This window comes from Gasterosteus aculeatus, chromosome 2 (genome assembly GCF_964276395.1).
Source record: "Gasterosteus aculeatus chromosome 2, fGasAcu3.hap1.1, whole genome shotgun sequence".
Lineage (NCBI taxonomy): Eukaryota > Metazoa > Chordata > Actinopteri > Perciformes > Gasterosteidae > Gasterosteus > Gasterosteus aculeatus.
This window is the reverse complement of record NC_135689.1, coordinates 19,600,513-19,614,062: the sequence shown is the minus strand read 5'-3', so window position 1 is coordinate 19,614,062 and position 13,550 is coordinate 19,600,513. Positions and strand designations below refer to the sequence as shown.

The 13,550-nt window shown below is 41.7% G+C and overlaps 1 protein-coding gene across 2 annotated transcripts; it reads left to right on the top strand.

The window, feature by feature from the left end:
- The first annotated feature begins 6,506 nt into the window (after positions 1-6,506).
- gata5 (GATA binding protein 5) lies at positions 6,507-13,294 on the top strand. 2 transcript variants are annotated; one of them, XM_040194365.2, is made up of 7 exons: positions 6,507-7,184; positions 7,604-8,213; positions 9,781-9,950; positions 10,898-11,026; positions 11,275-11,359; positions 11,524-11,642; positions 12,180-13,294. In XM_040194365.2, exons 2-7 carry the CDS (start codon positions 7,703-7,705, stop codon positions 12,297-12,299), a joined length of 1,134 nt encoding a protein of 377 aa, XP_040050299.1. In that variant the 5' UTR covers positions 6,507-7,184; positions 7,604-7,702; the 3' UTR covers positions 12,300-13,294. The 2 variants fall into 2 exon arrangements, with proteins under 2 accessions (XP_040050299.1, XP_040050300.1); XM_040194366.2 differs by lacking the exon at positions 6,507-7,184 and adding an exon at positions 7,192-7,437.
- Positions 13,295-13,550: the final 256 nt, after the last annotated feature.

The following is a 13,550-nucleotide window of genomic DNA, read 5'->3' as shown; positions in this document are numbered from 1 at the left end:
TTGTTTTCCACTTGCCACATATACAAAACAGAAAAATCTAACTATATTCATTACCATGATTTCACCAAAATCTAAAACGTATAGCGCTGGTGAACCAATTACACATAATTTCATTTTGAAAATGCCTGCTAAACACGTTTGTGTACTGAGATGCAAACACATCTAATGTGTTTACTATTCTAATGTGTTTATTCTACATGTCTCCGTAAAGTAATATTACTTTACAAATATTTCATTTGTCAATTACAAAAGTTTACATTTACTTTTGCTTGCTGTCAGAAGCAAATTTTAACACAGGGAAGTAAGCTTTATTTTCACACAATCTATATTTTTCTATGGAAGCCCATTTCTCATCATGAATATAATCATTTAAAGGATCTTTTATTTTTCAAAATGGAATAAAATGTCCAATTCAGTTTGTAGCAGATACAAAATAAGTAAATGTCTTCACCTTTTTTACTTTTTTACAGGAATTTGCTGGATTCTATTCATTACACTGCTGATAAAGAAAACACTGACTCTAAGCACACCAGTGCCTGGATATGGTTTAAGTGCTATCCTAGACACTCCTCTACTTTGGTCATCAAATGTTGGATTGGATTGCCAATAAATTGTCACAGACATTTATAGTCAGCGTGAGCGTTGGCAACAACTTGACTATCAATTTTGTGTAGTCGTATTAATTCATGCAATTTTGGGGGTTTGTTTTATGCCTCAACAGCGAATCACATTTCCATCACCTATTAATCTCAGATATAAAAAAAGTCGCAACATTTGGAATCTTTACACCAACTAGAAGTAGACTCATCTTCAGATATCAATGTACCACTGGATTTCGCAAAATATGCATAATATTCTCTATTTTTATCCATCACGTAACTAGACAAATTCATTTTGTTCATCACATGCTCAAAATCTTTTGCATGAATTGTATAAATGAAAACCTGACTTGCATAAACACAAATCTGTTTCACTGAAGGAGGGCAGACGACACTGTAAGCGCTCCAGTTCTCGGTGAGTTCTGTTCTGTCGCTGGTCCTGAACCCGGCAGCAGCTGCCCAGATAGGGCCTGACAGGCTGAAACGAAACACACAGATAGGGACGCGGCAGACAGGAGCCAGTCTCTCATGGGGCGCTGGAGATTAGCCTGACTCCTACTTCACATTCCCACAGGGGCCACTTCCAGCCCCACAGAAAGCTTTCTTCTTCTTCTTCTTCTTCTTCTTCTTCTCCTTCCTCCTCTATCTGCTGCCCGTGTGTACACTGGCGTGTTTAGAAGTCCACACAGGGTGAGCTGCAAGAAAGAAAGGGGGAGAAAGTTCACATTTTCTGGGGCATGATCTGACAACCCGGCAATAGACCAGAGACGTGACGTAGATGGGGAAGAGGCGTGGCTCAACGGGGGCCACAGAAATCTGCCAGAGGTCTGGGAAAAGCTTGTGGCAGAAAACAAGACAACATCCATCACTGAGAAACAGAGTAATCAAACATTTAAGCTCCTGTGTGAGTTATCAGCTACTTGACAAAAGGCAGAAAGCAGATGTTATATGATACAATACAAATACTTTTGAGAACCAATGGTGAGGATTTCTTTTTTATTTTGTTGTTTCAACAATATATAAGGTTCCATGTATCTATTTCTATCATTTTATTTCCTCATATTTGTATCTTTTAATTGTAATTATGATTGTATTTTTTTCCCCACACTAAGTCTAGCATAGGTGTTGAGTTTAATGTCATTGATTGATACACTAGAAGGAGATTGGAAAAACAAAGATTATTACATGCTGTACACTTAATGATATAACAACTAGGACTGTCAAAATGGATGTGATTAATGTTGCCGAGATAAATGTGATCAAATATTTTCCGGCACACCGGAAGTAAACAAAGTTGTCCCCGAAAAAATGAAACTACTGCTAGCTGCAGTCATTTAAACAGGAGAAACCGAGGCAATAGTTGAAGATGGAGAGAGCTTTTTGCATTGGAAGTTAAACAAACAGAAGAACTGTGGAGAGGAATTCCTTCACGTGTCAAACAGAAGGGAATGAGTGGCGCACGTCCTGGCTAATTGACGGGAGATTGTTGGCACTTTAAACACAGCCGTCACTGATGGAGAGTTGAGAGCACAGCAAAGACAGCAGGAAGAGTCGCTAGTGTGTCATCTTCCACCTGGTGAAATTCAGCCTTGAAGATGATCAAATGTGTGTCATTTTGTGCTTAAAAAATACAATTAAAAAACAATGTTTAAAATACACACTTTCTAAATTGATTACTCATTACTTGTAAGATGTAGTCTTAGAAGTAGTAGTAGTAGTCTTAGTCTAGAAGAAAAACAAACTTTTATTATGATTATCGCAATTAATGAATTTCAAAATGTGCTTTTTTTTTAATCTAGTGACAGCCCTAATAACAACCACGTGCACATCTCTCAGGGTCCGAACACACGAGAAGAGATGTAGCCAAGATGAGTTAAAAAAAAACCATAACGATTTTTTAACCTACTCTTTCATCACCTCCACGTATCAGAGCTATTTTCCTGCGTGTTTCTCACTGGGCTTTTCTTGGAGGCTTCTCTGGAGGTTAATAACAGAGAATAAAGCTTGCAGTGTTCTTATCTGGAGGGGGATCACAGCATCAATTTGCACCACTGACAAGAAATTAGAGGGCCTCTAAAACAAGACTAACACACACACACACGCAACTTCAGGGTATTCTCTCAATAAATACCTTAGGAAAAATTCCTTAGTTATCTAGCAGGCATGTGTATGCATAATGAAGATAGAGGGAATTCCGTAGCGGCAGTAAAAGGCAGCGTCCCGTTAGAGGCTGATCACGCTTCAAAAAGCAGTACCCATGTTGGATATAACAGGCCACAAACAGCAGAAACGCGGCCTGCCACGGCCCCGTTTTTGTGTTATTGTCATAACCAGAGTGACTGTGATGGACCGCTACTCACACCTCATCCATGGATGGATGAGGGGCCCATACTGATGGTTTGTGTCTTTATTTCATACCCTGCCATCATAAAATGGGCCGTGTTGTAACAATCTACTCTCTTGTTTACCACATTTTCCATCTATGTGAAAAGGTAGCACAAGCATTCATGAACTGCACACTCTTAACTTCTAAGCAGTGTTATTTCTTGTCATGTTTTTGTCCTACTTTGGATGATGAAGTTGAATTTAATTTAATTGCAATGGGGTTCTTTTGGTGAAAATAGATAGACAAATAACCCACAACTCTTCAGATCTCTGAAACACGATTCACAACACACAATCAAATATAAGATCCATGTAGCCGCAGTATGGCACACGGACCGTGAACCATTTGCACTGCTGGGCTCAAACTAAAACGTTTCTATATTTTCTTTTTTTTCTTTTTTTAACATTTCTATATTTTCAAATGATACAATCTAGGTTTTACATTCTTTTTTTTAGACATTGAGAATCTATAGACTAAAGAAAACATAGACATCACAATTTAATATGTCTGTCTGTCAGTCTAAATTTTGTATTTATTTGACATTTTATTTAAACAGTGCTCTGGTCCCTGTGAACCTGTAATTCTATTTGTATTTTTTAATCAAGACATAAATGAATTTCCAATGCTAGCATTTTGCAAGGACACAGAGCACATTCTAATTTGAACAAATAGCAGCATGAGCTTCAGGTTTGTGTTTTTCGTTCGTCCCTAACACGTTCTTTGAAAACAGGCCAAGAATGTAGAATGCTGTTTTGTGTTCACATGTGAACTTTGTTATATTGATTTATGTACTGATTGATGAGAAGCAATCAAGCGTTTGAGTGAGCGACGTGTGTCTGTAGGTTGTTTCATTTTGCATGGCAATGCTTTTTAAAAGGGTAAACAAGACCTCATGTTACATCATACAAAGGGCCATGTTGAATTGATGATGGTTTACTCTTAGTGTGAATCATTTAAAAAACTTTCTTCTGCACTTCACATGCTTCTAAATATCACACCCTTTATCAGTGGTGGGATACAACTTTGATTTAGGTGATATTTCATCGAACGAGTGTCCACAGCCATAATACAGCTTAAAAGAAGAGGAAGGGGTGTCACGAGGAGGACTCGGATGCAGAGTTGAGGTTCAGCTTTTATTGTCCAACAAAAAAACACAGGGAAGTCCCTGGGAACGAAAAACTTCTCCGAAGAGAGATGAACGGGGAAATGCTCTGGCAAAACAGTTAACAAAATAAAAAACAAAATCTCTCTTACAGAGGAATTAACAAAACAATCAAAAAAGGCTCTAAACTAAATTGAGGAGCTCTAAACGGCACGAGGAGACCACAAGGTGGCAAAAACTGTGACCTAGGCTTGATTATTTCCTGTGGTGGGTGTGCAAGGCGAATGGACATGACACACTGGCACAGGACAAGGGGAGACGCAGACTATAAGTAGACATGAGGGAAGTGTGGGATCAGGTGGACACAATCAGGAATCAGGGTGGTCAGACTGGTGACACATGAGGAAGGGCAAGGAACCTGAAACGAGAGGAGAGTCAATTTCCAAAATAAAACAGGAAGTCACAAAACAAACGTGGAGACAGGACAAAAACCCAACTTGACATACAGGTGCGACAAGGGGAAGTGAGGATTCTTCATGTCTAGAATGTGACCTGATTGGAGCAGGCTGAATCTACTTAAATTAACCTTTTTTTTTTGAACAGCCTAAAATCACTGCAGCCTTGATATGCTCTCTGTTTGTGTTTTTTGGATTCAAACAATAGTGACCCACAAAACCCCAAAATGCAAGGCAGCTTATCGTCTGAATTGGAATGTCTGTTTCATAATTTCTCGCGGACACTGGCTAAGTTGTGTAAACTTTTTTTTCAGCATTCCCCCTTTCTGCAAGGACGACGCTCCAGGACCTTGATTAAAGCATACACGTCACATGAATACTTTCAAAAAGCACGAAGCCAGCAGAGGAGGGAGCGACATTTAGATAGCATTATGATTTGATTATAATGTAAGTTAGAGGCAGCAGTTATGATGCACTTATGAAGTGTTTATTGTGATTATTGTGATAAACATATGGGTATTTTTGAGTGCTTGAAAACATAATTATGTATGTCTGTGATAAACTGAATCTGCAGGTTATTAAATCCCCTTTAAACCCTTAAATTAAGTGTATTATATAGCAAACTGGAATATAACTATATGCTAAGAAGTTCACAATGGGGGCCCAAGATGAAGAGGCGGATTTGATGTTAACAACAAAAGAGGTGGAAACACGTGTGCCTGCAGATGCTGTTGCGTGTACATAATAACAAGCTTAATTATTTTAGTTTAATCATTCACCGTATGGAGGTCGTAAAGCCTGTTCTATTTTATTATTTCATTTTATATTCTATTCAAAATTAAATTTGTATTAATAATTTTGCTATTTGTTGTTTGTAATTAAATTAAATTAAAATAAACTGCTAAAATGCTGATAGAAATAGATAATAGATTTCCATATAAAACTAATAAGGCCTTATTATGTAATTTGGCCTCAAAATGAAAATTAAAAGATAATAACGACTAAATGTCTGCAGGCGGATTTGAACCGTTTCACAAATGGGTATGAAGTGTTGACCGACGGGACTTGGTTGTGGAACTAACGGAATTGATTTAATTAATTAATGGACAACTAGAGACAGTGTCAGACCGTAATGGTATTAGTCGGCCAATATGCTTCAGTCACCTGAGTGTGTTTCTTCAGAAAATGTGAATCAAAAATCTAAATATTTCACTAAAGGAGCGTATTTCGACCTCGCTTGACCCTAAAGTTCGTATTTTCGAAATTAGAGAGAGAATTTATTGGATCGCTGGTATCTTTCTGATAAACGTGAAGATTAATAGGAATAGAATTTCACACACAGCCTTGATATTACCAATGAAGCTATTTCATTTTCCAGGCAACGGTTGTAGTCTGTACAAACCGTTGTCTGGAAAATCGTTTTTTTGCGGTGAGAATAGCAAATTATTTATGTTTTTTTATAAGCCACAAGGAAGTCCCTTTTCAATATGTAATATACTAGAAGAAGTGAAAAAGTACCCGCCATATTACCTTAAAAATATATTTTCCTCTTTTACGGTCCTGATTACGAGCATAGAATTTGTTCTCTGTGAATAAAAATATTAATCATTTTTTAGGCTGCCTTAAAAACATCTGGCCGGTGACAGCAGATGGAAATTAGCATATCTGGCTAAGTCTGGCTCACTTGTTGATGTGCATTGTCCCTGCTAAATAAATGAATGAATAAATGAACAATAACTTGTGCTGTACATCCTCCATCTCTCCAAGAAGCTGTCGCATATCTCCAGAGCGGTGGTTGATCTCTACTGCTTCATTTACAACGTGCAGTTAATGCTTAGTTATCTAGCGTTTATACATTCAGAATATATGTACCCCGAACACATCGAATTTGGAATATTAAAGTAGCGGTCCGGAGCAGCACCCAGCAGAAGCAGCTCAACTCCACCATTAATATCCCCCTAAAAAGCATCAAATAGATTGTATAGGATTATTTATGTTGCATGAGCGTCATATTGTGCAAAATCGGCGTTGTTAAAATAAGGTCAGGTATAAAAGTAAGCCTTCCTAAGGTTGTTGGGGTTCCTCAAGTCGAGCCTGGATTAAAATGTGTCCAATACGTCGTCCTGATTTCAAATACGTTGCATAGTGAATGCAGGTGGGATTAAAGCTGGTATTTATTGCACCCTAGTCCACCTTCTCGTTTGGGCCCTTTCCTGCTCTGTCCAGCAGCCAAGGGTCCTCCCTCCCTCCTTCCCCACCCAGGGCCTACCTCATAGTGGTGGAGGCTGCGTCACGTGTTTAATTCTCCCATACAAAATTTCCAGTAAGGGGAGCGAATAGAAGCACTCCCATATCAGCAATTATCAGCGACGGTTACTATCTCGAGATATACCGCTGGGGAAAAAGAATCACGGCGATCGTCTCGGAACCTCACAACCAAATACTAACAACTTCAGGGTCAACTGATCACCGATTATTGCGCTCAACTTTTACGCAGGAAAAAACAACCACCGGAGCCGTTTGGAGACGCTCCCGCTGCGCTGCGTCGTCCTGCGCTCGTCTATGTGGAGTGACAGCTTTTGTCCGATCCGTGGACTGGCTCAAGGACCCGGACTGCTTTATCACCCGGTCGCCCTTATCTGGTGAGATAATACTCTGAGAGCCCGTTGGAAGGAGAAAAAAACCCGTTCCTCGCACACCGAGCGCTGCTATCAGAGTTTTGCGTGATTTAAGTGTGTCTACTGATAGAAAACCATGTGCAGTTCGATTCGGTTTCCGTTATGGTTGTGATTTAACGAGGCGGCGACAGGATATCTGGGGTCCGCCGATAGTCGCCTCTGTCTGCAGGGGCCCCTATGCGCGCTCGTCATTTTTGTGCCAGTCGCAATGATGCAGGTGAAATATTGTTGATGATACTGAATGATTGTTGGGCCGAACTATATTTCTACATTTGATGTTTTAGATTGTAACGCAACAAACACAAACTGATTATATGAAAAATAGTGTTTTACTCAGCTCTCACGTTTTAAAAAAATCTCCATATGGTTATTTATTTCCATAGGACAACAATTACCACGAGAATCCCATTAAGTCGTTTGCTCCAAACGGCCCAGGCAGACTTATCTGAGGGTGGACACGATTTCCCAAACGGTTTGTGAAGATGTATCAGAGCCTGGCAATGTCCTCCAACCAGTCCCCGTACGGACACGACACCGGGAATTACATCCACCCGTCGGCCAGCTCTCCGGTCTACGTCCCCACCACCCGAGTCCCCACCATGCTGCCCTACCTGCAGACCTGTGACTCGACCCACCAGTCCCACGGCCTCGGTGGGCACCACGGCTGGCCCCAAACCGGCACAGACGGCTCCTCTTTTGCGCCCGGCAGCCCTCACCCCCCGCACGGCTTTTCGTACCCGCACAGCGCCCCAGTCAGCAGCAACACCGGCCGCGACGCGACCTACCAGAGCCCGTTGGTCCTCGCCAACGGCGCTCGGGCAGACCAGTACGGGGGCGCCCTGGTGCGCTCGGTCGCGGGATCGTACTCTAGCCCTTACGCGTACATGAGCCCGGAGATGGCAACGTCCTCCTGGACGCCGGGGTCGTTCGAGAGCGGAGTGATCAGCCTGCAGGGACGGCACGGAGGACTGTCTGGGAGAAGGTCCAGTCTGGGTAAGCACGGAGCCCGAAACCTTTAGACACCGTGATCATAAAGTGAGTTTTATTCCTAAAGTAATTCGTGTAATTATCATAGCCATTGAAAAATAAAGTAAATACAGTACAGTAGATATAAAAAAAGAAAAGGAATAAGGAATGTGTTATATTGTTATTTATTAATATTTTATATTACTTGTTTTTTGGATCTACAATCATAAACTTTTCATTTCACATGAACGTTGTTTTTTAACTTTAACTTTAATCATTTTAAACGTTTAAAAACTCCCTTTGAAATAATAATCTGATACAACCAACCCTCGGCTTTTGGCCTTAATACACCAATGACGGAAATATTCGTTCATATTTTTCAATCAAGTATATTTAAGTTTCTTACAAATTCTATCAATAAATGAACACAGATCAATCTTCTGGACATTATCATTACCTGTTATTGTCATACATGACTATAAATAAACTTCAGCGGTTTGTGCGTTCGTTTATCAGCGATCGTAAAAGCCATATTCATTATACTGAAGAGGTGATAGAGAGTTGGTAGAGGAGGGGTCAATCAAATTCCCCCAAAACAATTGCTTATTAGCTTTAGACAATAAGCATTCTTCGTATTCAACACTGACAGGGGTTTTAAAAACAATCAATCAAACATGTTAATTAAATCCCGCGAGAACAGTGCAGCGTTGTGATGACTGGTTCAATACACAACGAGACACAAAACGAAGGGGCTCAACAACCGGAGCAGTTATCACCTTGATCAGAGACACAGGCCGGCACAGGCCGTGTTTGATGGCTTGGCCTTCAGACGCGTTCACGCCTCTCCGAAACGTCACGAAATTGAATCTCATTTCGTTGATTTGAGGAGAAAATTCTCACCAAAGCGGCCCTGAATATTCATAACATCATTATGACCCCTCCTGGCGCGCCTTTATTTGCGATGAACATCACACTATATAATGGTCTTATAAAAGTTATTTCAGTGTTTTTTCTTGCACTTGGATCAGCTTTTATTGTTTGATGTGTTACCGTTTTCTTCTGAAGCATCAAACCCCAACAAGAAAGGCAGACCTTCCTCCCTGACCTATGGGTCTTCCTCATCACGTCTCGCTCGAAATTGAGGGATTAGGAATGTGGCCAACTGATGCTAGAAGTCCGTCGTGTGTCAGAGCTGTGACGGATGGGAGGGGGGACCCCTGGATCCCTCAGGCTGATAACGCCCCCACACCCCATCATCCCTCTCATCTCTTTCATCATAGGGAACGGACGGAGAGGGGGGCGGGGGGGGGTCCTCCTGCTGGCTGTTCATCATGCATTGGCCAGTAACTAGACCCCCTACCCCCATCCCCCTCATTATGGAATGATTTCACATTTCCATTCGAATGCCGTCATAGGAGAGACTGCGACATTACAAAACTGATGAAGGTTGCAGTGGTGCACTAAATTCAGCTCAACTGAGAATATTTGCGATGAGATGAATGAATAAATAATTACCGGATTAATAATGCAATTCAAAGGTTATTTTAACAACCCCTTTTCTATCTTATGCCGTATTGTGTCTTGGTGTGTGCAGACCTGATCGACGACATGTCCACCGAGGGCCGGGAGTGCGTCAACTGCGGCTCCGTGTCCACGCCGCTGTGGCGCAGGGACGGCACGGGACACTACCTGTGCAACGCCTGCGGCCTCTACCACAAAATGAACGGCATCAACCGACCGCTCATTAAACCGCAGAAGCGACTGGTGAGGACCGACCGACGAATTAACTAAATGGGTCATTTTAAAAGATACTTGACTTTCCTATGGGAAAGCTATTGTTGTTGTTGTTGTTATTATTAGGAAATATCATGATATTTCCTAATAATAATAATAACAACAACAATATTAATATTTAGAAGAGTCAAATGATACAAACAAACCATACAGTGATAATGACAGGAAATTAAACACTGCATAAAAAAACAGTAAAATCTGAAACATATCCAATTAGAATAACATGATTCTGATAATATTATCAACCTCAATTTGCCTCCTGCCCCCCCTCCTCTCCCATCCTTCCCAAGCAAGCCAACTTACTCTCTACTGCTTTACTTTATGTTACGTTCTGCTGTTATTTGTGTTAAATACAGTATTTCTAATGCAGAAATGGTAATATTTACATTGTTGTGTGTATAAACATTCTTCCCCAGAAATTTAATCAAATAGCCAAACACGTAATGCGCTATAGAGGCCAGAGCAGGTAATTTCTCATGCTGTACTTGTAAGCATTTTGTAAAGGGAGAGTAGTAGTGTTTGAGGTTATGCGTTGAGCGCCGAGTATCAAGGCTTCCCGGGTGTGCATTTCTCAGGAACTCGCCTCTCTAGAGCAGCTGCGCGTTGCCCAATGCCCCCTCCTCACCGCCGGGCTGCTCTGCCAGCTTTTATTTTCCCTGCAGCGACCTTGCCCTTGGATGGGGACGCTTTTAAATGAGGGGCCTTTCAAAGCAACTTGACAGGGCTGACATTTCCACCACAGTGGCAAGACTTAAAAAGTATTTGTGGACCTCTGACCATTAAGGAGAATTTGGGATCATTGTTGAACCAAATTGGCACAGTCATCCTGCTCAAGAGTACAAGGGTCCGAGCCGGGAGCCCATTTCTGACAGCACTGTTTTGACATGTTACAATTTCTCCCTCTGATAAACCTGCAGCAGACCACGTCCCGCCGGGCCGGCCTCTGCTGCACCAACTGCCAAACCAGCACCACCACGCTGTGGAGACGCAACGCTGAGGGGGAACCCGTGTGTAACGCCTGCGGCCTCTACATGAAGCTGCATGGGGTAGGTTGCACCGCAGGGGGAGGGGTTCCACTGCGCTACCTTGTCTGCAGGTAACTCCTGCTACACTCGGCAGCGGTTAAGTACTTGCATAGCGTAAAAACCTCTCCAAGGGCATCGTGGTCGCTGTTATCAGAACGGCAGTGTAGGAGGGGAGCTCGTGATGGTTGCCATGACACCGCAACTTCGTGGTACATCAGGGACAGGGAGGTATGCTCAGCTAATGTGAGTTTGCTCTGTACTCCCTGCAGGTGCCCAGACCTTTAGCCATGAAGAAAGAGAGTATTCAGACAAGGAAGCGCAAACCCAAGATGACCAAGAATAAAACGTCCACAGGTAGGATGGATGGAAAGAAAGGGGGAGAGTTTAATTTACTTTTTCATTTTAGAACTGAATATCTGAAGTTTTTCAAATTTTTCAAAAAAGTCAGAATCAGCAAACAACAAGCTGTTCTGAAATGCAATTAATTTCACGTTTCCAATTTCTGGTTTTGTCTTTAGGTTCCGCTGCCTCTGACACCAGCTCCCCGACAGCCTCAGAACACGCCTCGACTATTAAGAGCGAGCCCAGGATGGCGTCCTCGCCGTATACTGGACAGACAGGCACGTCTGCCACTCAGGTAACCCTCCTATCCACCCAAAAGTATGGTGCATAGCGTGCAATGCCATCTTTCTAAAAATGTGGACCACTAACCAGCCAATTAGCGCACTAGCAGTAGGCATTTTGCTCGATCTCTGTTTCTTACTGTTTCACTCTCTGTCTTTACCTTTATTTACCTTCTCCTCAGTACGTAGGTCTGTCTTGTTTTGTATATTTTTTTGGTCGTATGAGTGTGTACTTACTTCATACTCTCTTTTCTGCACAATAGAAAATACAGGCCAATGCAATGACAAGCCTCGTCTCACTTCTGTGATACCTTGTGTCAGCGTCCCTTCGGGTGTCTTGATACAAAGGCAACAAGGCGCCTTTAGGCTAGTAACTTACCATCGGTGTACCCGTTGCTAGACGCTTGAAGCAAACTGACATAGTATAAAGAGTGAGATGGTCCTCTCAAGGCAAAAGGGGAACTTTACTTGTTTATGTCCTGTGTCATCACAATGAGCAATTTTTCATTCATGATTATTTTTGCTCCAAATGTGTCTTTTCTGCCCGGCAGGCAGCATCCCACTTAGACAGCCCAGGATCTGGACACGTGGACATTAAATACGAGGATTACCCCTTTACCTTGAGCTCAATGGCCCCACAGAACTCTTGGTGTGCTTTGTCTCAAGCGTGAGGTCTACAGACGGCGTCCGCAGCCTCTGTCCCACAACTCTCCACTCCGGAGCCGTGGGAGACAACTGAGACCGGTTATGGCGACATGTGTTCAGGCACACTTTCGTACACCTTGATCTAGTCCGTGCCATACTGTATCCAATGGCTCTGGGACGGGACATGTGGTACCTCCAGGGCCGCCTCCACTGCTCCGCCAGGGCGAAGGACTCGCTGAACAAGGACTAAAAAAGAACTCCCAACCAACCATTCCCATTTATTCAGAAAGACAGCAACAACTACGTTTTGCTAAAATAAATCTTTCTTTGGAGAAAACCGGACCAATTAAACCAATGCAAAGACAATCAAGTGGAATGTAACGATAACCTCTTTTTTTTAAGAGCTGACAATAGATTTTAGTTTGTTGTTGTGGCTGGTGTTCGTGGATACCTTCCCGTGGTCTTGCATAACAACAGAATTGTTATTGCAGGAAAAAAAGCAGAAAGTGGGGAGAAAAATACCTTTTTTATGGCTGTTGAACATTTCTCATTACAGGTGTGTAGATGATTAACTTTTATGGGCCCATTATTTATGTTGAGATAAGGACAGTTGAAAGTCATGTGCACACTAAAAGCAACAGATATAGCCCCACTGCTCTCTGGGCTAGAGGCTGGTGTGTTGACGCTTAGGTTGTGTGAGTGACCTCACAAGACACAAGCTCCATCTTGTATGATTCATTGGACAATCAGCAGACACGATTCTCGATTCTCACATCATAAAACACAACGTTTGTTTAATTTAGTGTTTGACAATTAAAGTGCAATGACTCAGTTTTTCATTTTAAGCAAATTCAGTTACATCAAAACAAGTGTGAATGATTGTAAACCTAATAATCTAAAATTATTGTCTGTATTTTGTCAATATGTAAGGAATTTCTATTGTAATGTTTTAAAGAATTTTATCTTGTTTATTCTTTTCTTTTTGGAATCTGTTAAGGTCAATAAACCGACTCACATGCTATCACTTTTGGAAGTTTTTTTGTTGTTTGTGTAATGAATATCTACCCTCAATATGAATAATATCAGTGTGGTGTTCTCGCTCAGACATGGGAACTTTTTAAATAAAAATCCAACAAGACCCCCACAGGTAGTCCTCGTCAGCACCATCAGAAAGGGTTCTCATGAATAGATTATGAATGGATGTTATTTAACATTTCTAACTAGATAAAAACTGGATACAATATTTTTTAATTGAATGTTTGAACTGGCTTGATTAG